The sequence below is a fragment of the Triticum dicoccoides genome, chromosome 1B (genome assembly GCF_002162155.2).
Source record: "Triticum dicoccoides isolate Atlit2015 ecotype Zavitan chromosome 1B, WEW_v2.0, whole genome shotgun sequence".
NCBI classification, from domain to species: Eukaryota; Viridiplantae; Streptophyta; class Magnoliopsida; order Poales; family Poaceae; genus Triticum; species Triticum dicoccoides.
Genome location: NC_041381.1, coordinates 654920352 through 654947996, shown reverse-complemented (window position 1 = coordinate 654947996; position 27645 = coordinate 654920352). Strand labels below are relative to the sequence as shown.

The 27645-nt window shown below is 46.7% G+C and overlaps 1 protein-coding gene and 1 long non-coding RNA gene across 2 annotated transcripts; one reads left to right on the top strand and one right to left on the bottom strand.

Annotated features, from left to right (window-relative positions):
* Positions 1-2885: 2885 nt before the first annotated feature.
* Positions 2886-14714, bottom strand: LOC119349428. Its single transcript, XR_005169417.1, has 10 exons — positions 14611-14714; positions 13777-14344; positions 8283-8420; positions 8001-8087; positions 5841-5949; positions 5687-5755; positions 5555-5615; positions 4362-5467; positions 4100-4254; positions 2886-4006 (listed from the first exon to the last, which is right to left on the bottom strand). It is a non-coding gene; the product is annotated as an uncharacterized LOC119349428 (long non-coding RNA).
* LOC119349427 (disease resistance protein PIK6-NP-like) lies at positions 8429-13510 on the top strand. Its single transcript, XM_037617463.1, has one exon. It carries the CDS (start codon positions 9325-9327, stop codon positions 13348-13350), a length of 4026 nt encoding a protein of 1341 aa, XP_037473360.1. The 5' UTR covers positions 8429-9324; the 3' UTR covers positions 13351-13510.
* Positions 14715-27645: the final 12931 nt, after the last annotated feature.

Genomic DNA, 27645 nt, shown 5'->3' with positions numbered 1-27645 from the left:
CACTCCACATCTTCCTGTTTGACAGGGAGAAACTCTTAAGGGCTTCTTGGGTTTGGAGGAAATAAAAACAAAGGATTCCTATGAATAGTACAGGAACTTGATAAGATGGCACTTGTTATCTTAAGGGTTTTTTTGTGTGCGTGAATACGCAAATTGATAGGTAGAAAGATAAACAGAATTAGGCTACAGGGGTAACGTCCCACGACATGCACACAGATGGTTACTCAGCCCCAGGCACTAAGGGTTTATCTTGGCAGTAAACTAGCTAGGCCATTTGCCCTGGCCTTCGCCCAGGAGAAAGTTTCGTCTGCTAAGAGATTTTGTTTGTTCCATTCCTATGCAGAAAATATGTTTTGAAATGATGTACAATTTACTACAAAAACACAGGAAATAAATTATATTCCTACGAAATTTCTGTACGCGTTCTGTACAAACCGAATGCATATGTAGAAAATTTTCCAGTGGAATCCTTCTTCCTATGTTTGTTCCATAAAAATCCTTTGAAACAAACTAGGCCTAGAGCCGTCGCTATGCCAAATACGCCACTGCCAAGTGCCACTCACCAAACGCACAATTTCATTATGTTCAGTACACAGCAACAACAGTACCATGCTCTGTTAGATCAAACAACAACAGTACACTTTCACGTACCTCGATCGGCCTTATCCTGGACAAACTCGTCCTTGAGCTAGCCGTTACGTGTACGTAATTAACCACCGCTTGGCGTTTTCTGATCTTGCAATTCCACCCATGTGATGTTTCAATCGGCAGCGCCGGGAAGCATGTGGCCCTCGTGTGTCGTCGGACTTTGGTATTGACGATGTTAGGTTATGGCTTCTCTCGGGCAACAGCGTAGGCTAGTGCAAGTATGCGGATATCTTGGAGTCTGGTGTGCGGATGGCAGCTTGAAGTGACGCTCCGTCCTTTTCTTCAATCACGTTGGGTGAAGACGACGACATCGGCATCTGGCGGACTTGGGGATGATCCCGGCTGAAGTGCCACAAAGACTCGGTTTCGTCACCTCCCACGGGCCGTTTAATCAGTTCATAAAGCAACGTGGTGGACCAATGAAGCGAGGGCACCCTGTTATATTGAGGAGATGTAGAGTGGCGAGGCACTATTGCCCATTTCTTTCAACTGCAGATTCTGCACAAGCGAATTATGAGAAACTGCCCTGGGAATTGGTTGTGTGCAGAATCCGATGTCGTCCGCTTCGGGCGACTCGGGCGGCGAGTAGGGTTTCCCCGTCGCGCCGCCGCTCCCTCACCCTCCCTCCCTCACCGCCACCTGAGAAAGCCGTCGGATCCGCTCGCGCGGCCGCCCGTGATGGTGGCGGCGAGGCCTCGGTCGCTCCTTTCCTCGAGGAGGACCTCGGATCTGGGGCGGCGGCCCTTCTTGGCGAGGCGGCGGCGCCTTCTCGGCCGGCGTCGTTCGCGGGTGTGCTCTGGCCGGCGGCCTCGACCACACGGGTGGTGAGACGACGGCGGGTGGCGGCGGCGGCGCGGAGGTCTTCCCCTCCTCGTCAGATCTGAGGGTGGCTCCTTTCCCCTGTCTTCCTCGTCCCCGCCGCTTCTCGCCAGCCTCCCTCCGAGCGCCGGTATGATGTGGGTGGGTGACCGGTGGTCTGGTTTTGGGCCGCGGGAAACCGTTGGCCGGCTTGGCCGGCCTGGCAGCAGTGACGTCCCCGACGCCGTCTCCTCCTTGGAGGTGCTGCAGAGGCCCTTCCCCTTTCCATCCTTGTTCCTCCTCCCGGGTGAAAGCCTAAAATCCGGCTTGGATTGGGCGGCGACGGCGCGCTGTGCGTCGTGTCTTCCTTGGGGGCGCCGCCTGGGGAGGGTTGCGTTCAGGTGAGGGGTTCAAAGGCCGGAGCTTGGGTGGCTTGGGTGGTCCGGCGACGGCGGTGTCACGAGGTTCGGCATGGCTGTAGGCGTCCCTGTCGGCTGCCTGGCAATGCTCCTCGGTGGCCTGGCGGTTTTCTTGATGCCTCTGCTGCCTTTCTTCAGTAGCTGCACCTGGTGGTTTTCCTACAGCTCTCAGGCGTTCTAGGTTGTGGCGATGCGGCAGTCGCGGAGTGCTCGAATGTTCAAGTGGTGATGTGTTGCGGCTGCTCTAGGTCTCGAAGCTGACACGTCCACTGCTCTAGGGTGAGCGTCTCTCAAGTCCGCCGGGTACGGCGCCTTGTGAGCCATAGCGAGAGGGAAGGGTTCCTCTGCGGCGAGAGAGACGGCGGTTGTGTGCTGTCTTTCTACTTGGGCTTTGGTCGGGCTCACTTACCACACTTTGTTGCAAGCAGGTCATCGTCGTGCTCGTGTGTGCCTCACCCCTAGATGGTTGTCTGGCTGTAGTCTTCGGCTAGGACAAGCTTCGAGCTTTGTTTTCCTGTATTCTTTTTGAGCTTGTGCGACCCTTGAGTTGTAAGCCTCCTAGAGTGTCCCCTTGTATCGTTTGGTCCTGGGGGTTTGTGTGTGTTTGTATTTCCTGGCCGGTTGATGGCTTTGTTAATTCAAAGCCGGGCTCTCCGCGAGCCTTCGTTCTAAAAAAAAAGAATCCCTGAGAATTTGTTGTCCAGTTGCAGCATGTAAGATTTTTGTATATTGAAATGTCTATACTACCCCTGGACTGAAATTGTGTGACGAGCAGGCAGCCATACTCATCATCGTCAAACATGTCAAAATGCTCATCATGTGACTTGCTATCAGTCAAATCATCGAAATAAATTTCATAAATGTAAAATTTGTCACTCGTCTTGCATCTGTGTATTCATTGTCACGGTTGTATCATTGAAGTCACAGAAATTCCCAGTGCATCCTACTCATACATGAAATCCAGTACACAGTTCAAACCTTAGTTTTATTACATTACAATATCACCGCAATACAGAGAGCAATGATAGTTGGCAGATACAATCAAATAGCACCTGCTACCTAGTAGGAGAAAAAAGACATCTGACCGTAATGACATTATGCTACAGATTAAAATCAAACCTGAACGACATAGTGTCTGAAAGAAACTTATTTAATAAAAATAAATCAATCGGCAGTTAAGCCACTCTGTGCACGTACAACCAGTGATTTGGAGGCAGTACGAGCAGCTGAACTAGCATGATGAACTGAACTGAACTAGCATGACTAGAAATATATTCTGGATAGATCCAATCTGATGACAACCCAGTTACCCCTATTTGTACATCAACTACTAGACAACAGAAAAGTGTCTCAGCCCTTTGAGACGCGTAGGGACATCATTCTGTGAGACGTACAGCAAGTGACTCATTCTGTGAAAATTCGATTCTCCGACCTTTCATTATAAAGAAATTTTCAAATAAAATCAACAAAATGCCTATGCAGTTTATCCTCCACGAGCAGCGTATGGACGTGGAGACCTTGCGCAGCCTCCGGCATTGCGGGTGGAGACCTCTCTCAACGTGCTTGTGCTCCCCCCGATGATGGAGGTCATCATCCACGCAAGATTGCTGGTGGTGCAGCACTTGAGATCCCATCAGGCCTCAAGTGCTCATCGGCTCCACGGCACACGGTGGTTCACTGCCAGCTACATCCATAGGGACAGGGCTGAAGCTGTCTCTCTCACCACACCAGCGCATAGGTGATTTGTTTTTCTTTCTGCTATCACACTAGGGGAGCAGCAAACTTAGATGTCCCTGGTTATTTTCTGATACTGGTACATTGACATACCTTGGAAGAATTACTGAATTAGTGACAAGTGCTGTGAACTGACGTTCTTGTCGAGTGCTAACGGGGTAATTACTATGCCGTCCAGTACATGAAAAGTTGATTAAGAACTGCCCAAAGTGACCCTGATGCCTAAATAATAATATATACTACAAGAGTTCATGTGCAGTATTGTCATATCTGGGCCATTGAATCACAAAAATAAACGGCTCAGAATAATTTGATGTACTGTAAAAGGACTCAAGTTTTTACCTGAAGAATAGTCTGTTTTAGCCTCACGTTGGTATATTCTTCAGATCTGCATTGGCTCTATCCACCTTCATTTATCGTTTTATCAGACATGCATCAAGCATTGTTGAGACAACTGTCAGAAGAAAGAACAAAAAAATGATGGTTGCCAGAGTACCAACCTTGCCTATCCAATTCCTGGTGATCACAGCAATTAAGTGCGATACGCATAATCAACGCATAACTAGAAAAGAAGCACAGGAGACAGCCCCGTTTATATCCGATGCCATGTTCTTCAGAGTTGCCAGCCCTTCACAAAAACATCCAACCCTTCATCCTGCAGAATATCATTGCAAAATGAACGTCTGGTTAGTCGGAAGGTCTCACATCCACTCGAGGCGCAAAATGAAACCGAAAATTAAATTGGTGAATCAAAACTTTTACCTGCTTCATTCTACAAATCTCATATTCCTGTTGAAACTTATTTGATTCTTCAGTCCCCTTAAATTACTCGTCATCAAAGTTTCCATCTGTATGTGTCATGTGGTAAGAGGGGACCAAAAGGTTCAGTTTAATGGGGCACACCGAAGCACATCCCAGTTAACTAATTGGAAGGGCAAGTTTCAAAAATAAGAACATTGATGAGCATCATGTGGACAGCTAACTTCCAAATTAACAAATTGGAAGAGCAGGTTTCAAAAACAAGAAAATTGATGAGCATCGTGTGGACAGCTAGCCTCCCAACTCCCAAGTCCCAGTCAACGCTCTCTCTCTCTCTAAAAAAACAAGTCAGATAAAGCCAAATTAACAAATTGCCGTCCTCCAAAAAGATAAATTTGCCTGGCATCATGACATGTTACCTGCTCTCTTCAGACGTCTTCCTTCCTTTTTTACAATGGATGATGGGTTACCTTGAGACTGTTCAGAGCAAATGCAACCAGCCAATGTTAATGACAGTGTGCACATGCCCACGCCGCCCGTTAAGTCAAGGTAATTATATGTCCTTGGCGCAAGAGAAGGCACACAGCTATGTGAGCGCCCTCTCCTGGACTAAACCGTTCGTCGGCTCCACGGCACACGGTGGTTCGCTGCCAGCTGCATCCATAGGGACAGGGCTAACACTGTCTCTCCCACCACACCAGCGCATAGATGATTTGTTTTTCTTTCTGCTATCACACTAGGGGAGCAGCAAACTTAGATGTCCCTAGTTATTTTCTGATACTAGTACATTGACATACCTTGGAAGAATTACTGAATTAGTGACAAGCAAGTGCTGTGAACTGACGCTCTTGTCGAGTGCTAACAGGGTAATTACTATGCCGTCCAGTACATGAAAAGTTGATTAAGAACTGCCCAAAGTGCCCTTGACGCCCAAATATACTACAAGAATTCATGTGCAGTATTGTCGTATCTGGGCCATTTAATCACAAAAATAAAAGGCTCGGAATAATTTGATGTACTGTAAAAGGACTCTTAAGCTTTAACCTGAAGAATAGTCTGTTTTAGCCTCACGTTGGTATATTCTTCAGATCTGCATTGGCTCTATCCACCTGCATTTATCGTTTTATCAGACATTAAGCATTGTTGAGACAACTGTCAGAAGAAATATCAAAAATGACGGTGGCCAGAGAACTGACCTTGTCATCCATTTCATCCATCAAGGGAACTTGCCTGATCAAGAATATGCCTATCCAATTCCTGATGATCACAACAATTTAGTACAGTACACATAATCATCGCATAACTAGAAAGAAAGTACAAGACGCAACCTCATTCATATCCGATGCCATGTTTTTCAGAGTTGCGAGCCCTTCACCAATAACATCCAAACCTTCATCCTGCAGAATATCATTGCCAAAAACAGGTCTGGTTAAACGGAAGTTCTCACATCCAGTGGAGGCGCAAAATGAAACTGAAGATTACATTGGTGAATCAAAATTTTACATATGCTTCATTCTAGGCATTTTATATTCCTGATGAAACTTATTTGATTCTTCAGTCCCCTTCAAGTACTCATCATCAAAGTTTCCCGCTGTATGTGTCATGTTGTAAGAGAAAACTAAAAGGTTCAGTTCGTGACCCTCAAGAGGATAAGAGAAATATTAAGAAGGGCATTTAACATGCTAATGCCAGAGATGATGAGGAAACAGACACAATGTACATTGCTCAACCAACTTTATGCATGGTGGCATGCATGTTCGATTCAAATATTTATAATGCTAACCTACTTCGTCCATCTAACGCTAATATGTAAAGCAGAGTTGAGTGCTGAAACAATGAAGGAAGATGTGCACATGGAAATCGAAACTGACAAAACTTGGCACAAAATAATGTTAACCTTGAGATAAATAACTACTCACAGGGTGTGAACACCCTTGACAACACCGTTGGTCAGGTCAAGTCGAGATAATCCTATATAATTTAATTTGTGATCCACATTAACATATTTCTCTCGACATACAAATGTGTCACATTAACATGCAACCATGTATAGGAAAAAGCCACAATATGCAACCGTCTATAGGAGAGACTTTCCATTCTATTATCCCATTTATATTCAATAGTATTTTCACAACTATACGATAATCAAATAGCATAAACATATACTCCCTCCGTTCACAAATATAAGATGTTCTAACTTTTTTGTGACTCGGATGGATATAGTCACATTTTAGTGTGTGTGTTCACTCATTTCAGTCCATATGTAGTTCATATTGAAATATCCAGAACTTATATTTGTGAGTGCAGGGAGTACATTTTTATTTTGGTTCTCATATTACTAATCAATATTAATACTCCATTGCACTCAGCATCGCGTGAGGTGTCATCTGGTGTGAATAGGTCTTGGTACTTATTTCTAAATGTACTTATCACAGTCCGTCCCTGTCCGATTAAACAATCGATGACACTTGCTTAATTATTTAGGTAGACATACAGCTCACCTTCAGGAAGGTTTAAACTAATTGAGGGATCGATCAGCCATTACAGTGGCTCGCGAGTCATGACAAACAGAGACAATCCTTGCATAATTGAGTAGATAATTGGCAAATTGAGTAGATATTATTTCAAAAACAACATTGAATAAATATGAAACGCTGCTTTCATATTACCAACTGCCAGTATTTTTAAGACCAATGGGGGGGCTGGTAGTTTATTCAGTCAAATAAAAGATCCCAACATATTCATAAGTACTCAATGAAACCCACCTTATAAAACTTAAGGTACGAACACTTGCGTTCATCATCGATGCTAATTGATATAAGCCACATATTAGTTGGCTATAATTGGATGTTTAGGCTCAATTATACAGGGAGACCCCGATCCAAATCCATACCTATCTCTATTTACTATTCATTGGGCTCATCCTGAAAAGGATTTCCTTTGAGACTGATGGGACTTGCAATAGTGAACTAGCTGCTCCGTCAAACCATCTTTCCCAGTTCTACAAGCGCCCTCGTCCCCCATTTTGGATCCTGTTGCCTCGGTAGCTTACCGGCACTTGACTAACCATGACACTCATGGATCTCCTTCCCTGCAAATAGTGGTTGTGCAAGCTGCCCACAGCCGGCGCATACATGATTACAGCGGAATCCCCACAGCAACATGCGGGTCCACGCTTCCTAATCGCCATTAATTACAGTTACTCCTATACAGCCTGGTCACCAGTTACCTTGGTTTTTCGTGAATTTCAAATGGGCTATGCAAATTCAGTGTTGCAATAATTAATGCCCCACCAGTTTTAAGTTTTCCTTGGCGGTTTAATTTGGTAAAACAGATTAAACTACATTTTCTAATGAAAAGGTATCTTCTAATCTCCACCACTGATTTGCATCAATATTTGTAAACATTTTTATGGGGCGTACTGAAGCACATCCCAGTTAACAAATTGGAAGGCCAAGTTCCAAAAATAAGAAATTTGATGAGCATGTGTGGACAGCTAAACTCCAAATTAACAAATTGGAAGAGCAGGTTTCAAAAATAAGAAAATTGATGGGCATCGTGTTGACAGCTAGCCTCCCAACTCAAGTAAACAGTCTCAGACAAAGCCAAATTAAGAAATTGCCGGGCATCATGACATGTTACCTGCTCTCTTCGGAAGTCTTCCTTCTTTTTTTTTACAAGGGATGATGGGTTGTTGGTGGGACCTTCACCTTCGAGTGGATGCCGTTCCTTGTAGATCCAACAGAGCAAGACACAAGTTTTCAGATTTTCACCAAAATCAATTTTTCACTGGACACGCTACAATGTTCCGTCTCAAAAGAAAAAATTGATGAGCATCGTGTGGACAGCTAGCCTCCCAACATCATGACAAAAAGTCCAACTCAAAGCCAAATTAACAAATTGTCCAGCATCATTACATGTTACCTGCTCTCTTCGGAAGTCTTCCTTCTTTGTTTACAACTGGACGTCCAGGACCTATCCACGCCATTCATTTCATCGAGATTGGTGCAATCCTTTTACAGCAAAGCCCCTTTGTTCTGTACAGTTCTCGTCTTGAAGCCCCTGCCAGTTTGATAAAGTCTGCCTCAAACTCAGTGATTCTCAAGTATGTACACATGTTTCCAATCCATACACAAACGTCTTTTACGAAGAGCAAAGAAATCTTTTTGGTTCGTATCCCATGTACTACGAAGCAAATTTCTTCCTAATTCAGATCCATGCACACGTTAATTTTCTTATGAGACACCTTCATTTTGTATATGAATTGAACCATGTGCAACATTGAGAAAACCTGTATCTCCTTTCCCATTGTATCAGATCACATAATTGTCTTCAAAATTTAGCACTTTATCCAAGTCAGAAAATTAGCAACATGAACTTTGGGTCATATATTCCAACTAGCAACACGAACATTGTACCAGATCACAGAATTTTTGGTTCAAGAACTACACTCCATGGATATATTTGACCCCATATGGGTCCATGAATCAACCTGAAGTAACATTTTGTATATGTCTTTCTGATCAAGAAATGGTCAACATCCTAAATCATAAACATGAATAAATTTCCAAAAAAATAGAATCAAAATCATGAATAACAAACAAAGTTCAGATTCTAGCTTCCTACAAACTCTTCCTTGACCTTGATCTTCTTCTCTAAGCATCTTCTTTGCCATCAGTTTCATGTTGCCAGGTTGTATGTGCAAACAATTTGCATCAGCCATTGGATCCAAGATGTGTGTACAGGATAGTGAGGGGACGTCCAGTTAGGTGTGGGAAACCATTTTCTGCACTGCACCTTTCGTCAAGTCAAGATAATTAAATTAGTGCATGGCGCAAGAGAACATGTGCAGAAGAATGGGTGCATCGTCGCCACCACCCAGCTCAGTTAGCCTGCTCCCCCAGCTAGACCAATTCAACTAGAAACCACCACCCACGCACCCTGGCCGGCGAAAGGAGGGGAAGCCATGGCTGAGCTCGCGGCGGGCGCCGTGAGCTCACTGTTGGTTGTCATCCGCAGCGAGGCACTACTACTGCGTGGCGTCCGGCACGATGTGCAGTTTATCAAGGAAGAGATGGAGAGCATGAAGAGCTTCCTGACGCACCTGGCGAGGTGGGCACCTCCTGGTGGGGAGCATGACGAGCAAGTGCGCACCTGGATGAACCAGGTGCGGCTGCTCGCCCAGGACTGCAACAACTGCATCGACCTCTACCTCTACCGGGGGAACCCCGATATCCACCGTGCCAGAGGCGGACTCCGAGGCTACCTCTGGTGGGCAAGCTGGTTACTGCACAAGTTGGCCGCTAAGCACCGCGCAGCCGAGCAGCTGCGGCGGCTAAAGGAGCGGGCGCGCGACGTCGGCGAGCGGAGGTTGAGGTATGGCGTGGAGGTCCCGGCCAAGTCAGGGGAGGGGCAATCGCCTCCGGCACCTGGGCTAGCAGGGGCGGCACCTTCAGCACGGACTGCTGTGCGAGGTGGTCATGCTGCTGGGGACGATGACGGTGAAGAAGAGGGTGACGATCAACTCATGGGGGCAATGACAACCGGCGGTCATTCTGGTGGTCGAAGAGCCTTCATTGAGCCTCGCACTTTGGATGACTACGTCAAGGCAAAGCTACGTGATTGGGTAGATGGAACTCCTACAGATGCCGGCGAGACTTTGTCCGTGGTCCTTGTGGCACCGAACACTTATCAGGACCTTCTGGCTCTCATACAAGAATATTTGGTTTTTTCGTCGGATTCAGACCTCGACTCTCATCCCTCGGTTTTGCCAGTGGAGAACGGCTACAATCGCTTTGTGTTGGTTGACATCCCGGCCGTGCACCCAAAGTTTACGCGGCTACGACCCAAGGAAGTTCTCTTCTACATTTTGCGCGAGCTCAGGCAAAGCACAAAAGGCAGAGTGGGGAAGAAGTATCTTGACCCTTTGGAAGTTCATGTAAGAAGATTCCAAATTTACAATCAAATTCACAGTGAAAAGAAGAGGGCTCTTGCTCTTCTCAAAGTCAAGGAGAAGATCAAAAAGATGAAGATTTATGAAAAGCTTGACAAAATCAAAAGTGATATTCAAGGTCGACTACAGAGGGGCGACAAACTACCACAGCTGCAGGGTGAGTTTCACCAGCTGCACCTAGACGTACTCCTTCAGCTGCTGCTCCAGGCAGCTGTTGCTGCGTCTCAACAAGACCAAGGGAAGAACAATGACATGCAAATGTTACCAGAATGGGACAACAGCAACAATAACATCATCGTCAAGAAGCTTAAGGAGCATATGGAAGAGGGGGGCGGAGGAGGAGGAGGGGAAATCGGAAGTCAGCAGGCGACATGGATTCACCTCGATGAGGCACAATATGCACACATCCTGTGGAAGCTGTTCTCCAAGGGCTGCTCCAGCAGCAAGCCCCTGCAGGCTCAGGACAGATGGTCGGACAAGCAAGTTACAAAGACCACAACAGCGGACAAGCAAGCTACAAAGACCACAACTGCTGAATTGGGTGAGGATCAAATCAAACCAATGATCCAGAATGCAAAGGAAGGCACCTTACAGGAGCTGCAGAAAGGCGAGTATGACAAGAGTGAAGGGACAGCTGAATCTGGTAGTGTTCCGGATCAAAACCCAGAAACTGTTTCTGAAAAATTCGGTCAGATGATGGAGAAATTAAAGCAGGAGTTCAAAGAGCAGCTCAAGATCAAAGGTCTCGTGGACGAGATTAAGCGTAATTTGGAATATATTTCGGACTGCCATTGTTATGAATGTCCCCTGTTTATCCTCAGAGTTGATGAGCTGATGGATATTGCCACATGGGAGGGTACCAGAAATGCTTTGAGCCTGCTAAACTGCAGTGCCGATTTAATGATGGTCACCAACACAAATGACGTCCATCTGGCTAGAGAATATTGCTATCCACAGCGGGAACCTATAGCTATAGACTATTCTCTTGCTGGCCTCTACCATGATACAGTGCTCCAGCTTACTAGCCAGCAGAAGAATAAAGACAACTACAACCCCCAAATTTTTCATGATATCTTGTCCGAGTGTGAGTCACATGAATTCTGCATGAAGATCTTCACTCATGCTTTGTATGCTAACCCCAACAGGAGCAATGAGGAGTTACTCAAGCTGCACAGCACCTTGCAGGCTTTGCCAAAATCATTCAACAGCATCACTAAGGTGATGTTCAAGTTCTCTTACAACGATCTGCCTAAAGAATACAAGTCCTGCCTACTGTACCTAGCTATCTTCTCTATGGGACACAAGATCAGGCGGTCAACCTTGATTGGACGGTGGATTGCAGAAGGGCTGACATCCAATGAAGATTGGCTCAGTTCTGTGCGTCAGGCCAACCGATGTTTTGACACACTCATTGACCAGTGCCTCGTTGAACCTGCTGATGTTGGTGCTTCAGGAAATGTCAAGAGCTGTGTCGTAGGTGATCTTTTTCATGGATTCATTACCACCATCGCCAGAAAACAACACATCGTGGAGACACGGCTGTCACATCACTTGGCTCGCCACTTCTCCATTTTCAACGATCTCCAGCTCCGTGGCTCTGATAGAATTGATAAATTTTTCCAGGGGCTCTCTGAATCATCTCGAGTATCCCTGCTCAAGGTGCTCGATCTAGAAGGTTGTCAGTGCTTTGGGAAGAACCGGCAGTACCTCAAGGACATCTGCAGCAAGATGTTACTTCTCAAGTATCTAAGCCTCAGGAGAACAGATATTACCGAGCTGCCTAGTGAAATCAACAACCTCCGTGAGTTAGAGGTATTGGATATCCGAGAAACCGATGTGCCTCCACATGCAACAGCAAATATCCTGCTATTGAAGCTGAAGCGTCTGCTTGCTGGTCACATTGATCTGAATGCAAGCAAGTTTGGCTCTAGTGGCCGGGTTCCTCGTAGGATCGGCAAAATGGTAAACATGGAGGTCCTATCTAATGTCCAGGCCAAGCACAGTCATGATTTAAAAGATATTGGAAAGCTATGGCAGCTGAGGAAGCTAGGTGTGGTTATTGATGATAAGGATAGCCACCTCAGGAATTTGCTTCAGACAATCAGTGACCTCCATGAGTCCCTCCGTTCTCTGACAATCACTGCTAGTGTTCTGTTAGCCACACAATCCGAGGGTACTCCTTCCAGTGCAGAGTTACCAGATGGCATTGGCTCGCTCTTAGAAAACCAACCCAAGATGCTTGAGAGTCTAAGCATCAGGGGAATCAGTCTAAATCCATTGTTCATGAAAGGTGATAACAAAAAACTTGCGAAGGTAACTCTTAGTAGCACCCTGCTGAGCCAAGATGATTTAAAAGTCCTTGCCAAGCTGCCCAAGTTACGGTGTGTCAGGCTCCAACATATTACAAGCACTGAGCCCATGCTCAGCTTCAAGGAGGGTGAATTCAGATGCCTCAAGTACCTTCTTGTTGACGGCTCGGGCTTGACTATCACTTTTGAGGATGAAGCAGCCCCTGAGCTCGAGAAGATGGTTTTGTCTTTCACCAGCACAGGTTTTATTTCTGGAGTTGACTCGCTTCCAAAACTCAAAGAGTTGGAGTTGAACAACAGCTTCAGTGGCAGGTTGCTATCATCATTTGGCAGTGCAGCACAAATAACCAAGCTGACTCTTCGTGGTACATTGCTAGAGCAAGACGCTCTACAAATACTCGCAAAGAAACCAAATCTGCGATTTCTGGTGCTTTTGGACAAGTCTTTTGGTGGACTACAGAACGAGATTACATTAAAAGACGAGTTCTCATGGCTCAACCTTCTTGTTGTTGACTGCTCGGCCATCACCAAGATTGTCTTCACCAGCGGATCTGCTCCTAGGCTCGAGAAGATTGTCTGGTCATCTTTCACATCCCTCTCCGGTATCCACAAACTTCCCAGCTTGAAGGAGCTCGAGTTCAACGGTGGCCAGGTCCCCGATGAGGTGAGAGAGGGCATCAAAAAGCATAAAAACAAGCTTAGCCTTAAACTTGTGGGCCAGAAACTTTAAGACTGAGCAAAAGGAGATGAACAAGAGGATGGTGACGATGCTGCAAGATTCTCTTTCTGCTGGGAAGAAACAGGTTCGATGCTCGAAGGGCCTCTTCTCCTTTGATCCCATAGTGTGGTTTGTGTGTGCTAGTGTGGCTTGCAATCTGTTCTGCTTGTATGCTAATTTCTTTCTGCTGTACAACTAAGTTTGTCCGTTTACTCTACATGAGTGCCTTGGGACTCTGTACGGGCATAAATGGTTGTATCTATGCTTGGATTTTAATTTATGGCTTTCCTCTGTATCGAATATCATTTGTATTCATGTAATAAGTGCAATGTTTGTGCACACATTTGACTTCTTATTAATGTAAAAGTTTGATTTAAGTATGTTTTGGTTGGGTTCTGCATCTCAAAGATGAATTGGTGGGTGTCATGATATAGTTACCTGTAAATGTAATGTAGCATCCGTTGCTTCAGATCAGCTGAGTAGATGTTGCGCTAATGCTTGCCTTAGGTACTTGAAGCAGAGGTTTATGCAGAGTAAGCATGTGCGATCCACGATCTGTCTGCATCTTCTGATTGCCGGGCAAGCATTAGCACCCGAGGAATAATTGAAATTGTTTTCAGCTGTACTCGTATGTTGGCATGCATTTGGTAGCTTGTGTGGTTTCCCCCACTGTTTGCTGATGGGAAAGCCAGTATTGTTCAGAAAGTTAATAATGGAGTTGGTGATTTGGCCACCTCCATGAGTGCCCTGCAAGGTGTTTAATGTGCTAGATGTTCCTCAGTTCCTCTGCTCCTAGGATAGGACGAGGCCGGCGAAGGCACCGCACCCCTTGTCGGACAAGATCTGCTCGATCATGAGGCCCCCCGACGTGGCCTCGACACAGGGGACGAGCAAGAGGAACAGGATGCTGCAGGAGGCGATGGCTCCGGCGAACGGCATGTGGCCAATTCGATCCCCTGCTCGTCCTAGCAGGCAGGCAGAAGGAACGACATAGGACGCTCAGTCCCTGCACAACACAGGAGCAGAGCAAGCAGCCGTAGCACGAGCACACAAAGGGCCACGAAAAGCAGCGGTACGGGCCGGCGAGAAGGAGAAGCAGCGGCATGACAGAGCGAAGGTAGCGCCCGAGCACGCGGGGCCGGCGGCGGCAAACAGCAGAGCCTGACCTGCATCATGGCGGGGCGGCGGCGTCGAGCTGGTAACCCTAACCCTAGATCGCCGGCCCGGGCAAATTGGGCGAGCGAGAGATAGAGAGAGAGAGAGAGGACTGACCTAGCGGCCGCCGTCGAGGACGACGGGGAACCGCTGGGAGGAGCCGCCGCCGGCAAGGACCACGGGGAATCGCTGGGAGGAGCCGAGCAGACTGGTGACCCGATGGCGAGGGAGTTTCTCAATTCTTCTCATCGATGCCGATTACAGTGTCATAGTGCCACCTGCCCACTTGGGCCCTCGATCGATCTGTTACATGGCCTGAGGCCCAACTGCGCTGCTGCACTTTCAGTCCTGTGCAGGTTCAGGTTCAGATGTCTCGAAAAAAAAAGATATCTCAACTTCAGGTTCCTCAAAAAAAAAAAGAACTTCAGGAGTGACATTCGCCCCTGCTTGAGCAGCTGCTTTTTTTGCGGGTGATGGTTGAGCAGCCGCTTCGTCCCAAATGTCATCCTTGGCTGACCCGCCGGCCCCCAAGCTGAGGTGTAGCTGCATGAGTCGCCGGTAGCCGGCGCTGGCCGAAGGGCATGGGGTCGCGGGGGTAGCCCCCGGGCGGGGCGCAAGGTGACTTTGCCTGCTCGGCGAGGCCCGGCGCCGGGTCATTGAGGCGGTGACCGCCGCCGGCAACCGGGGTCGCGGGCGGGTCCGCCGGTCCCCACGGGCCTTGCTACACACGCGGGAACCGAGGCGCCTGCTTGGGACGGACCTGGCTTCAGGGGCAGGCCACGTCCGCGCTTGGATCGGCCAACTCGCATGCGGCTGTTGTGAGACGTCATTGGCCATGCCAGAGGCTGCTCCGCGGGGCGGGTGCCGACCCTTAGCTGGCCCATGCAGGAGCAGAGGTCCGTGCCAACGACGTCGCTGTCGCAAGTATGCACAGTGCAGACGAGGTAGTTGTCGAGGGGGCGGAGCCCCGACCAAGACCGGCTGGGACCGAAGCCGCTGGGGCCAGGTCCTTAGGTGACCGGGCGACCGCTCCGCCGGCCGATCTTGGGCACGAGGGCGAGACCGGCATGGCCGGCCGCTCGCGGGACAAGGCTAGGAGCCGATCGAGCTGGCGCTTCTCCTCCGTGATGCCAAGGACTTGATCAACTTGGAGCCGGCCTCCGCGCACTCAACTGACTTTCTATAGTCCCCGGTTACTGTGATGATGCCCTTGGGGCATGCAGCTTAAAGTACGCGTAATGGGGGACTGTCATGAACTTGGCCAGCGCAGGCCAGCCCAAGAGTGCGTGGTAGGGACTGCTCAGGTCCACCACTTCGAACCAGATTGGTTCGCGGCGAAAATCACATGAGTCGCCAAACAGCACGTCCAGCCAGACCTTTCCAATTGGGGAGCAGGAGAGGCCCAGCACGATGCCATGGAAGGTCGTCCGACTGGGCTATAGTTGCTTCTCCTTGAGGCCCAGCTTGATCATGGTGTCACAGTAGAGGATGTTGATGCTGCTGCCGCCATCGATAAGCACCCGCGTGAAGCAGCAGGTGCACTTCTCGGAGACGAAAGTGGGGTCGAGGACGAGGGCATAACTGCCCGACGTGGGCATTATGGTCAGGTGGTCATCCCAACTCCATGTGACCGGCTTTCTTGGACCAGTGCATGAACTGATGAGTGTCGACGGCGATGACGTTCACCTCGCGGGATCGCCGGCGCTAACTGTGCTTGTCGTCGGCCTCACTAGTGAAGACGACGTAGGACGCTTCTGGGTGCAGGAAGTCATCGCGGAGTCGGCCGGTGACCGGAGCTGGAGCCGGGGCCAGAGGACCCGGTGGAGGCGGGGAGGGAGGAGAGGGGGCCCCTCACCCCGCGCTAGACGTTGCGTCCAGCTACAGTTTCGGGTCGTGTGCCCGAACGGCTTCGCGGGCTGTGGTGCTTGCAATTGTTGGAGAACGTAGTAATTTCAAAAATTTCCTACGCACACGCAAGATCATGGTGATGCATAGCAACGAGAGGGGAGAGTGTTGTCCATGTACCCTCGTAGACCGAAAGCGGAAGCGTTAGCACAACGCGGTTGATGTAGTCGTACGTCTTCACGGTCCGACCGATCAAGTACCGAACGTACGGCACCTCCGAGTTCAGCACACATTCAGCCCGATGACGTCCCTCGAACTCCGATCCAGCCGAGTGTTGAGGGAGAGTTTCGTCAGCACGACGGTGTGGTGACGATGTTGATGTTCTACCGGCAGGGCTTCGCCTAAGCACCGCTACAGTATTATCGAGGTGGACTATGGTGGAGGGGGCACCGCACACGGCTAAAAAATCAAACGATCAATTGTTGTGTCCTTGGGGTGCCCCCTGCCCCCATATATAAAGGAGCAAGGGGGTGCGGCCGGCCAAGGGGAGATGTGCGCCCGAGGAGTCCTACTCCTACCGGGAATAGGACTCCCCCCTTTTCCATGTTGGACTAGGAGAGAGAGGGGGAAGAGGTGGAGGGGAGGAAGGAAAGGGGGGCGCCGCCCCCCTCTCCTTGTCCTATTCGGACTAGGGGGGAGGGGGCATGCGGCCCTGCCCTGGCCTCCTCTCCTCTCTTCCACCAAGGCCCACTAAGGCCCATTAAGTTGTTGGAGGGGTTCCGGTAACCTCCCAGTACTCTGGTAAAATCCCGATTTCACCCGGAACACTTCCGATATCCAAACATAGGCATCCAATATATCAATCTTCATGTCTCGACCATTTCGAGACTCCTCGTCATGTCCGTGATCACATCCGGGACTCCGAACAACCTTTGGTACATCAAAACATATAACCTCATAATATAACTGTCATCATAACGTTAAGCATGAGGACCCTACGGGTTCGAGAACTATGTAGACATGACCGAGACATGTCTCCGGTCAATAACCAATAGCGGAACCTGGATGCTCATATTGGCTCCCACATATTCTACGAAGATCTTGATCGGTCAGACCGCATAACAACATACGTTGTTCCCTTTGTCATCGGTATGTTACTTGCCCGAGATTTGATCGTCGGTATCTCAATACCTAGTTCAATCTCATTACCGGCAAGTCTCTTTACTCGTACCGTAATACATCATCCCACAACTAACTCATTAGTTGCAATGCTTGCAAGGCTTAAGTGATGTGCATTACCGAGAGGGCCCAGAGATACCTCTCCGACAATCGGAGTGACAAATCCTAATCTCGAAATACGCCAACCCAACAAGTACCTTCGGAGACACCTATAGAGCACCTTTATAATCACCCAGTTACATTGTGACGTTTGGTAGCACACAAAGTGTTCCTCCGGTAAACGGGAGTTGCATAATCTCATAGTCATAGGAACATGTATAAGTCATGAAGAAAGCAATAGCAACATACTAAACGATCGTGTGCTAAGCTAACAGAATGGGTCATATCAATCACATCATTATCCTAATGATGTGATCCCGTTAATCAAATGAAAACTCATGTCTATGGCTAGGAAACATAACCATCTTTGATCAACGAGCTAGTCAAGCAGAGGCATACTAGTGACAATCTGTTTGTCTATGTATTCACACATGTATTATGTTTCCTGTTAATACAATTCTAGCATGAATAATAAACATTTATCATGATATAAGGAAATAAATAATAACTTTATTATTGCCTCTAGGGCATATTTCCTTCAGTCTCCCACTTGCACTAGAGTCAATAATCTAGATTACACAGTAATGATTCTAATACCCATGGAGCCTTGGTGCTGATCATGTTTTGCTCGTGGAAGAGGCTTAGTCAACGGGTCTGCAACATTCAGATACATATGTATCTTGCAAATTTCTATGTCTCCCACCTGGACTAGATCCCGGATGGAATTGAAGCGTCTCTTGATGTGCTTGGTTCTCTTGTGAAATCTGGATTCCTTCTGTTGGAAATATGCCCTAGAGGCAATAATAAAAGTATTATTATTATATTTCCTTGTTCATGATAATTGTCTTTTATTCATGCTATAACTGTATTATCCGGAAATCGTAATACACGTGTGAATACATAGACCACAATATGTCCCTAGTGAGCCTCTAGTTGACTAGCTCGTTGTGATCAACAGATAGTCATGGTTTCCTGGCTATGGACATTGGATGTCGTTGATAACGGGATCACATCATTAGGAGAATGATGTGATGGACAAGACCCAATCCTAAGCATAGCACAAAGATCGTGTAGTTCGTTTGCTAGAGCTTTTCTAATGTCAAGTATATTTTCCTTAGACCGTGAGATTGTGCAACTCCCGGATACCGTAGGAGTGCTTTGGGTGTACCAAACGTCACAACGTAACTGGGTGGCTATAAAGGTGCATTACAGGTATCTCCGAAAGTGTCTGTTGGGTTGGCACGAATCGAGACTGGGATTTGTCACTCCGTGTAAGCGGAGAGGTATCTCTGGGCCCACTTGGTAGGACATCATCATATGCGCAATGTGACCAAGGAGTTGATCACGGGATGATGTGTTACGGAACGAGTAAAGAGACTTGCCGGTAACGAGATTGAACAAGGTATAAGGATACCGACGATCGAATCTCGGGCAAGTACAATACCGCTAGACAAAGGGAATTGTATACGGGATTGATTAAGTCCTTGACATCGTGGTTCATCCGATGAGATCATCGTGGAACATGTGGGATCCATCATGGGTATCCAGATCCCGCTGTTGGTTATTGACCGGAGGACGTCTCGGTCATGTCTGCATGTCTCCCGAACCCGTAGGGTCTACACACTTAAGGTTCGATGACGCTAGGGTTATAAAGGAAGTTTGTATGTGGTTACCGAATGTTGTTCGGAGTCCTGGATGAGATCCCGGACGTCACGAGGAGTTCCGGAATGGTCCGGAGGTAAAGATTTATATATGGGAAGTCCTATTTTGGCCACCGGAAAATGTTCGGGATTTTTCGGTATTGTACCGGGAAGGTTCTAGAAGGTTCCGGAGTGGGGCCCACCTGCATGGGGGGACCCACATGGACGTGGGTAGTGGGGGCAAGGCCCCACACCCCTGGTCAAGGCGCACCAAGATCCCCCCTTAGAAGGAATAAGATCATATCCCGAAGGGATAAGATCAAGATCCCTAAAAGGGGGGGATAACAATCGGTGGGGAAGGAAATAATGAGATTTCTTTCCTCCCACCTTGGCCAACGCCCCAATGGACTTGGAGGGCAAGAAACCAGCCCCTCCACCCCTATATATAGTGGGGAGGCGCATGGGAGCTATACACGAAGTTCTTGCACAGCCCTACCTCTCTTCCTACTCCTCCTCTCCCATGGTGCTTGGCGAAGCCCTGCTGGATTGCCACGCTCCTCCACCACCAACACGCCGTTGTGCTGCTGTTGGATGGAGTCTTCCTCAACCTCTCCCTCTCTCCTTGCTGGATCAAGGCGTGGGAGACGTCACCGGGCTGTACGTGTGTTGAACGCGGAGGTGCCGTCCGTTCGGCACTAGGATCATCGGTGATTTGAATCACGACGAGTACGACTCCATCAACCCTGTTCACTTGAACGCTTCCGCTTAGCGATCTACAAGGGTATGTAGATGCACTCTCTTTCTACTCGTTGTTGGTCTCTCCATAGATAGATCTTGGTGACACGTAGGAAATTTTTTGAATTTCTGCTACGTTCCCCAACAGTGGCATCATGAGCTAGGTCTATTGCGTAGATTCTTTGCACGAGTAGAACACAAAGTAGTTGTGGGCGTTGATGTTGTTCAATATGCTTACCGTTACTAGTCCAATCTTGTTTCGACGGTATTGTGGGATGAAGTGGCCCGGACCGACCTTACACGCACTCTTACGTGAGACAGGTTCCACCGATTGACATGCACTTGGTGCATAAGGTGGCTAGCGGGTGCCAGTCTCTCCCACTTTAGTCGGAACGGATTCGATGAAAAGGGTCATTATGAAGGGTAAATAGCAATTGGCATATCACGTTGTGGTCTTGCGTAGGTAAGAAACGTTCTTGCTAGAAACCCATAGCAGCCACGTAAAACATGCAACAACAATTATAGGACGTCTAACTTGTTTTTGCAGGGTATGCTATGTGATGTGATATGGCCAAGAAGAATGTGATGAATGATATGTGATGTATGAGATTGATCATGTTCTTGTAATAGGATTCACGACTTGCATGTCGATGAGTATGACAACCGGCAGGAGCCATAGGAGTTGTCTTTATTTATTGTATGACCTGCGTGTCATTGAAGAACGCCATGTAAACTACTTTACTTTATTGCTAAACGCGTTAGTCATAGAAGTAGAAGTAGTCGTTGGCGTGACAACTTCATGAAGACACGATGATGGAGATCATGATGATGGAGATCATGGTGTCGTGCCGGTGACGATGATGATCATGGAGCCCCGAAGATGAAGATCAAAAGGAGCAAAATGATATTGGCCATATCATGTCACTATTTGATTGCATGTGATGTTTATCATGTTTATGCATCTTGTTTGCTTAGGACGACGGTAGTAAATAAGATGATCCCTTACAAAATTTCATGAAGTGTTCTCCCCTAACTGTGCACCGTTGCTACAGTTCGTCGCTTCTAAGCACCACGTGATGATCGGGTGTGATGGATTCTTACGTTCACATACAACGGGTGTAAGACAGTTTTACACAGCGAAAACACTTAGGGTTAACTTGACGAGCCTAGCATGTGCAGACATGGCCTCGGAACACGGAGACCGAAAGGTCGAGCATGAGTCGTATGGTAGATATGATCAACATGAAGATGTTCACCGATGATGACTAGTCCGTCTCACGTGATGATCGGACACGGCCTAGTTGACTCGGATCATGTGATCACTTAGATGACCAGAGGGATGTCTATCTAAGTGGGAGTTCATAAGATGAACTTAATTATCCTGAACATAGTCAAAAGACCTTTTGCAAATTATGTCGTAAGCTCGCGCTTTAGTTCCACTGTTTAGATATGTTCCTAGAGAAAATATAGTTGAAAGTTGATAGTAGCGATTATGCGATCAGTAGAAAGCTTATGTCCTTAATGCACCGCTCAGTGTGCTGAACCCCAACGTCGTTTGTCGATGTTGCGAACATCGGACATACACGTTTTGATAACTACGTGATAGTTCAATTAAATGGTTTAAGTAGAGGCACCAAAGATGTTTTCGAAACGTCGCGGAACATATGAGATGTTTCGAGGGCTGAAATTGGGATTTCAGGCTCGTGCCCACGTCAAGAGGTATAAGACCTCCGACAATTTTCTTAGCCTGCAAACTAAGGGAGAAAAGCTCAATCGTTGAGCTTGTGCTCAGATTTTCTGAGCACAACAATCACTTGAATCGAGTGGGAGTTGATCCTCCAGATGAGATAGTGATGTTTCCCCAAAGTCATTGCCACCAAGCTGCTAGAGCTTCGTGATTAACTATAACATATCAGGGATAGATATGATGATCCTTGAAATATTCATGATGTTTGACACCGCGAAAGTAGAAATCAAGAAGGAGCATCAATTGTTGATGGTTGGTGAAACCACTAGTTTCAAGAAGGGCAAGGGAACAAAGGGATACTTCATGAAACGGCAATTCAGCTGCTGCTCTAGTGAAGAAACCCAAGGTTGAACCCAAACCCGAGACTAAGTGCTTCTGTAATAAGGGGAACAACCACTGGAGCAGCATTACCCTAGATACTTGGTAGATGAGAAGGCTGGCAAGGTCGATAGAAGTATATTGGATATACATTATGTTAATGTGTACTTTACTAGTACTCATAGTAGCACCAGGGTATTGGATACCGGTTCGGTTGCTAAGTGTTAGTAACTCGAAATAAAAGCTACGGAACAAACGGAGACTAGCTAAAGGTGAGCTGACGATATATGTTGGAAGTGTTTCCAAGGTTGATATGATCAAGCATCGCACGCTCCCTCTACCACCGAGATTGGTGTTTGCGTTGAGCATAGACATGATTGGATTATGTCTATCGCAATACGGTTATTCATTTAAGGAGAATAATGGTTACTCTATTTTTGAATAATACCTTCAATGGTCTTGCACCTAAAGGAATGGTTTATTGAATCTCGGTCGTAGTGATACACATTTTCATGCCAAAAGATATAAGATAGTAATGATAGTACCACTTACTTGTGGCACTGCCATGTAAGTCATAATGGTATAAAACGCATGAAGAAGCTCCATGTTGATGGATCTTTGGACTCACTCGTTTTTGAAAAGTTTGAGACATGCGAACCATGTCTATTGGTGTATATGCATGAAGAAACTCCATGCAAATGGATCGTTCGGACTCACTTGATTTTGAATCACTTGAGATATGCAAATCATACCACATGGGCAAGATGACTGAAAAGCCTCATTTTTAGTAAGATGGAACAAGATAGCAACTTGTTGGAAGTAACACATTTTGATGCGTGCAGTCGAATGAGTGCTGAGGCATGCAGTGAATATCATTATGTTCTTACTTCACAGATGATTCGAGTAAATGTTGAGTATATTTACTTGATGAAACACAAGTCTGAATTATTGAATGGTTCAAGTAATTTCAGAGTGAAGTAGCAGATCATTGTCATAGAGATGAATATCTGAGTTACGAGTTTTGTCACACAATTAAGACATTGTGGAAATTGTTTCGCAATTAATACCGCCTGGAACACCATAATGTGATGGTGTGTCCGAACATCATAGTTGCACCCTATTGGATATGGTGCGTACCATGATGTCTCTTATCGAATTACCACTATCGTTCATGGGTTAGGCATTAGAGACAACCACATTCACTTTAAATAGGGCACCACGTAATTCCGATGAGATGACACCGTATGAATTATGGTTTAGAGAAACCTAAGTTGTCGTTTCTTAAAAGTTTGGGGCTGCGACGCTTATATGAAAAAGTTTCAGGTTGATAAGCTCGAACCCAAAGCGGATAAAATGCATCTTCATAGGAAACCCAAAACAGTTGGGTATACCTCCTAATTCAGATCCGAAAGCAATATGGATTGTTTCTAGAATCGGGTCCTTTCTCGAGGAAAAGTTTCTCTCGAAAGAATTGAGTGGGAGGATGGTGGAGACTTGATGAGGTTATTGAACCATCTCTTCAACTAGTGTGTGACAGGGCACAGGGAGTTGTTCCTGTGGCACCTACACCAATTGAAGTGGAAGCTTATGATATTGATCATGAAACTTCGGATCAAGTCACTCCCAAACCTCGTAGGATGACAAGGATGCGTACTACTTCAGAGTGGTACGTAATCCTGTCTTGAAGGTCATGTTGCTAGACAACAATGAACCTACGATCTATGGAGAAGCGATGGTGGGCCCGGATTCCGATAAATGGCTTGAGGCCATAAAATCCGAGAGAGGATCCATGTATGAAAACAAAGTGTAGACTTTGGCAGAACGGCTCGATGGTCGTAAGGCTAATGAGTATAGATGGATTTCAAAAGGAAGACGGACAATGATGGTAAATGTCACCATTAAGAAAGCTCGACTTGTCGTTAAGATGTTTTCCGACAAGTTCAAGGAGTTGACTACGATGAGATTTTCTCACTCGTAGCGATGCTAAGAGTCTGTTGGAATTATATTAGCGATTACTGCATTATTTATGAAATCTTGCAGATAGGATGTCAAAACATTGTTTCCTCGACGATTTTAATGAGGAAAGGTTGTATGTGATACAACCGGAAGGTTTTGTCAATCCCGAAAGATGCTAATAAGTATGCAAAGCTCCAGCAATCCTTCTAAGGACTGGAGTGAGCATCTCGGAGTTGGAATGTATGCTTTGATGATGATCAAAAATTTTGGGTTTGTACAAAGTTTATGAGAAACTTGTATTTCCAAAGAAGTGAGTGGGAGCACTATAGAATTTCTATGAGTATATGTTGTTGACATATTGTTGATCAGAAATGACGTAGAATTTCTGGAAAGCATATAGGGTTATTTTGAAAGTATTTTTCAATGGAAAGCCTGGATTAAGCTACTTGAACATTGAGCATCAAGATCTATAAGGATAGATCAAAATGCTTAATAATACTTTCAAATGAGCACATATCTTGACATGATCTTGAAGGTGTTCAAGATGGACCAGTCAAAGAAGGAGTTCTTGCCTGAGTTGTAAGGTACGAAGTTAAGACTTAAAGCTCGACCACGGCAGAATAGAGAGAAAGAACGAAGGTCGTCCCCTATGCTTAAGACGTAGGCTCTTCAGTATGCTATGCTGTGTACCGCACCTGAAGTGTTCCTTGCCATGAGTCAGTCAAGGGGTACAAGAGTGATCCAAGAATGGCTCACAGGACAGCGGTCAAAGTTATCCTTAGTAACTAGTGGACTAAGGAATTTTCTCGATTATGGAGGTGGTAAAAGAGTTCGTCGTAAAGGTTACGACGATGCAAGCTTGACACCTATCCGGATAGCTCTGAGTAGAGAGACTGGATACATATAATGGAGCAATAATTTAGAATAGCTCCAAGTAGAACAGTTGTTTGGAATAGCTCCAAATAGAGCGTGGTAGCTGCATCTAGGAGATGACATAGAGATTTGTAAAGCACACACGGATCTGAAAGGTTCAGACCCGTTGACTAAAACCTCTCTCACAAGCAACATGATCAAACATAAAACTCATTGAGTGTTAATCACATAGTGATGTGAACTAGACTACTGACTCTAGTAAACTCTTGGGTATTAGTCACATGGCGATGTGACCTGTGAGTGTTAATCACATGGCGATGTGAACTAGATTATTGACTCTAGTGCAAGTGGGAGACTGTTGGAAATATGCCCTAGAGGCAATAATAAAAGTATTATTATTATATTTCCTTGTTCATGATAATTGTCTTTTATTCATGCTATAACTGTATTATCCGTAAATCGTAATACACGTGTGAATACATAGACCACAATATGTCCCTAGTGAGCCTCTAGTTGACTAGCTCGTTGTGATCAACAGATAGTCATGGTTTCCTGGCTATGGACATTGGATGTCGTTGATAACGGGATCACATCATTAGGAGAATGATGTGATGGACAAGACCCAATCCTAAGCATAGCACAAAGATCGTGTAGTTCGTTTGCTAGAGCTTTTCTAATGTCAAGTATCTTTTCCTTAGACCGTGAGATTGTGCAACTCCCGGATACCGTAGGAGTGCTTTGGGTGTACCAAACGTCACAACGTAACTGTGTGGCTATAAAGGTGCATTACAGGTATCTCCGAAAGTGTCTGTTGGGTTGGCACGAATCGAGACTGGGATTTGTCACTCCATGTAAGCGGAGAGGTATCTCTGGGCCCACTCGGTAGGACATCATCATATGCGCAATGTGACCAAGGAGTTGATCACGGGATGATGTGTTACGGAACGAGTAAAGAGACTTGCCGGTAACGAGATTGAACAAGGTATAAGGATACCGACGATCGAATCTCGGGCAAGTACAATACCGCTAGACAAAGGGAATTGTATACAGGATTGATTAAGTCCTTGACATCGTGGTTCATCCGATGAGATCATCGTGGAACATGTGGGAGCCATCATGGGTATCCAGATCCCGCTGTTGGTTATTGACCGGAGGACGTCTCGGTCATGTCTGCATGTCTCCCGAACCCGTAGGGTCTACACACTTAAGGTTCGATGACGCTAGGGTTATAAAGGAAGTTTGTATGTGGTTACCGAATGTTGTTCGGAGTCCCGAATGAGATCCCGGACGTCACGAGGAGTTCCGGAATGGTCCGGAGGTAAAGATTTATATATGGGAAGTCCTATTTTGGCCACCGGAAAATGTTCGGGATTTTTCGGTATTGTACCGGGAAGGTTCTAGAAGGTTCCGGAGTGGGGCCCACCTGCATGGGGGGACCCACATGGACGTGGGTAGTGGGGGCAAGGCCCCACACCCCTGGTCAAGGCGCACCAAGATCCCCCCTTAGAAGGAATAAGATCATATCCCGAAGGGATAAGATCAAGATCCCTAAAAAGGGGGGATAACAATCGGTGGGGAAGGAAATAATGAGATTTCTTTCCTCCCACCTTGGCCAACGCCCCAATGGACTTGGAGGGCAAGAAACCAGCCCCTCCACCCCTATATATAGTGGGGAGGCACATGGGAGCTATACACGAAGTTCTGGCACAACCCTACCTCTCTTCCTACTCCTCCTCTCCCATGGTGCTTGGCGAAGCCCTGCTGGATTGCCACGCTCCTCCACCACCACCACGCCGTTGTGCTGCTGTTGGATGGAGTCTTCCTCAACCTCTCCCTCTCTCCTTGCTGGATCAAGGCGTGGGAGACGTCACCGGGCTTTACGTGTGTTGAACGCGGAGGTGCCGTCCGTTCGGCACTAGGATCATCGGTGATTTGAATCACGACGAGTACGACTCCATCAACCCCGTTCACTTGAACGCTTCCGCTTAGCGATCTACAAGGGTATGTAGATGCACTCTCTTTCTACTCATTGCTGGTCTTTCCATAGATAGATCTTGGTGACACGTAGGAAAATTTTTGAATTTCTGCTACGTTCCCCAACACCTTCGCCAAGGCAATTGCACCAGTATTGTCACAAAAGATTTTCATTGGACCCGATGCACTAGGTATGACACCTAGATCGGATATGAACTCCTTCATCCAGACTCCTTCATTTGCTGCTTCCGAAGCAGCTATGTACTCCGCTTCACATGTAGATCCTGCCACAACGCTTTGTTTAGAACTGCACCAACTGACAGCTCCACCGTTCAATGTAAACACGTATCCGGTTTGCGATTTAGAATCGTCCGGATCAATGTCAAAGCTTGCATCAACGTAACCATTTACGATGAGCTCTTTGTCACCTCCATAAATGAGAAACATATCCTTAGTCCTTTTCAGGTATTTCAGGATGTTCTTGACCGCTGTCCAGTGATCCACTCCTGGATTACTTTGGTACCTCCCTGCCAGACTTATAGCAAGGCACACATCACGTCTGGTATACAACATTGCATACATGATAGAGCCTATGGCTGAAGCATAGGGAACATCTTTCATTTTCTCTCTATCTTCTGCAGTGGTCGGGTATTGAGTCTTACTCAACTTCACACCTTGTAACACAGGCAAGAACCCTTTCTTTGCTTGATACATTTTGAACTTCTTCAAAACTTTGTCAAGGTATGTGCTTTGTGAAAGTCCAAGTAAGCGTCTTGATCTATCTCT

Bases quoted from the DNA above. Each gene is read 5' to 3' on its own strand.
- LOC119349427 (XM_037617463.1), top strand. From the start codon at position 9,325: ATGGCTGAGCTCGCGGCGGGCGCCGTGAGCTCACTGTTGGTTGTCATC.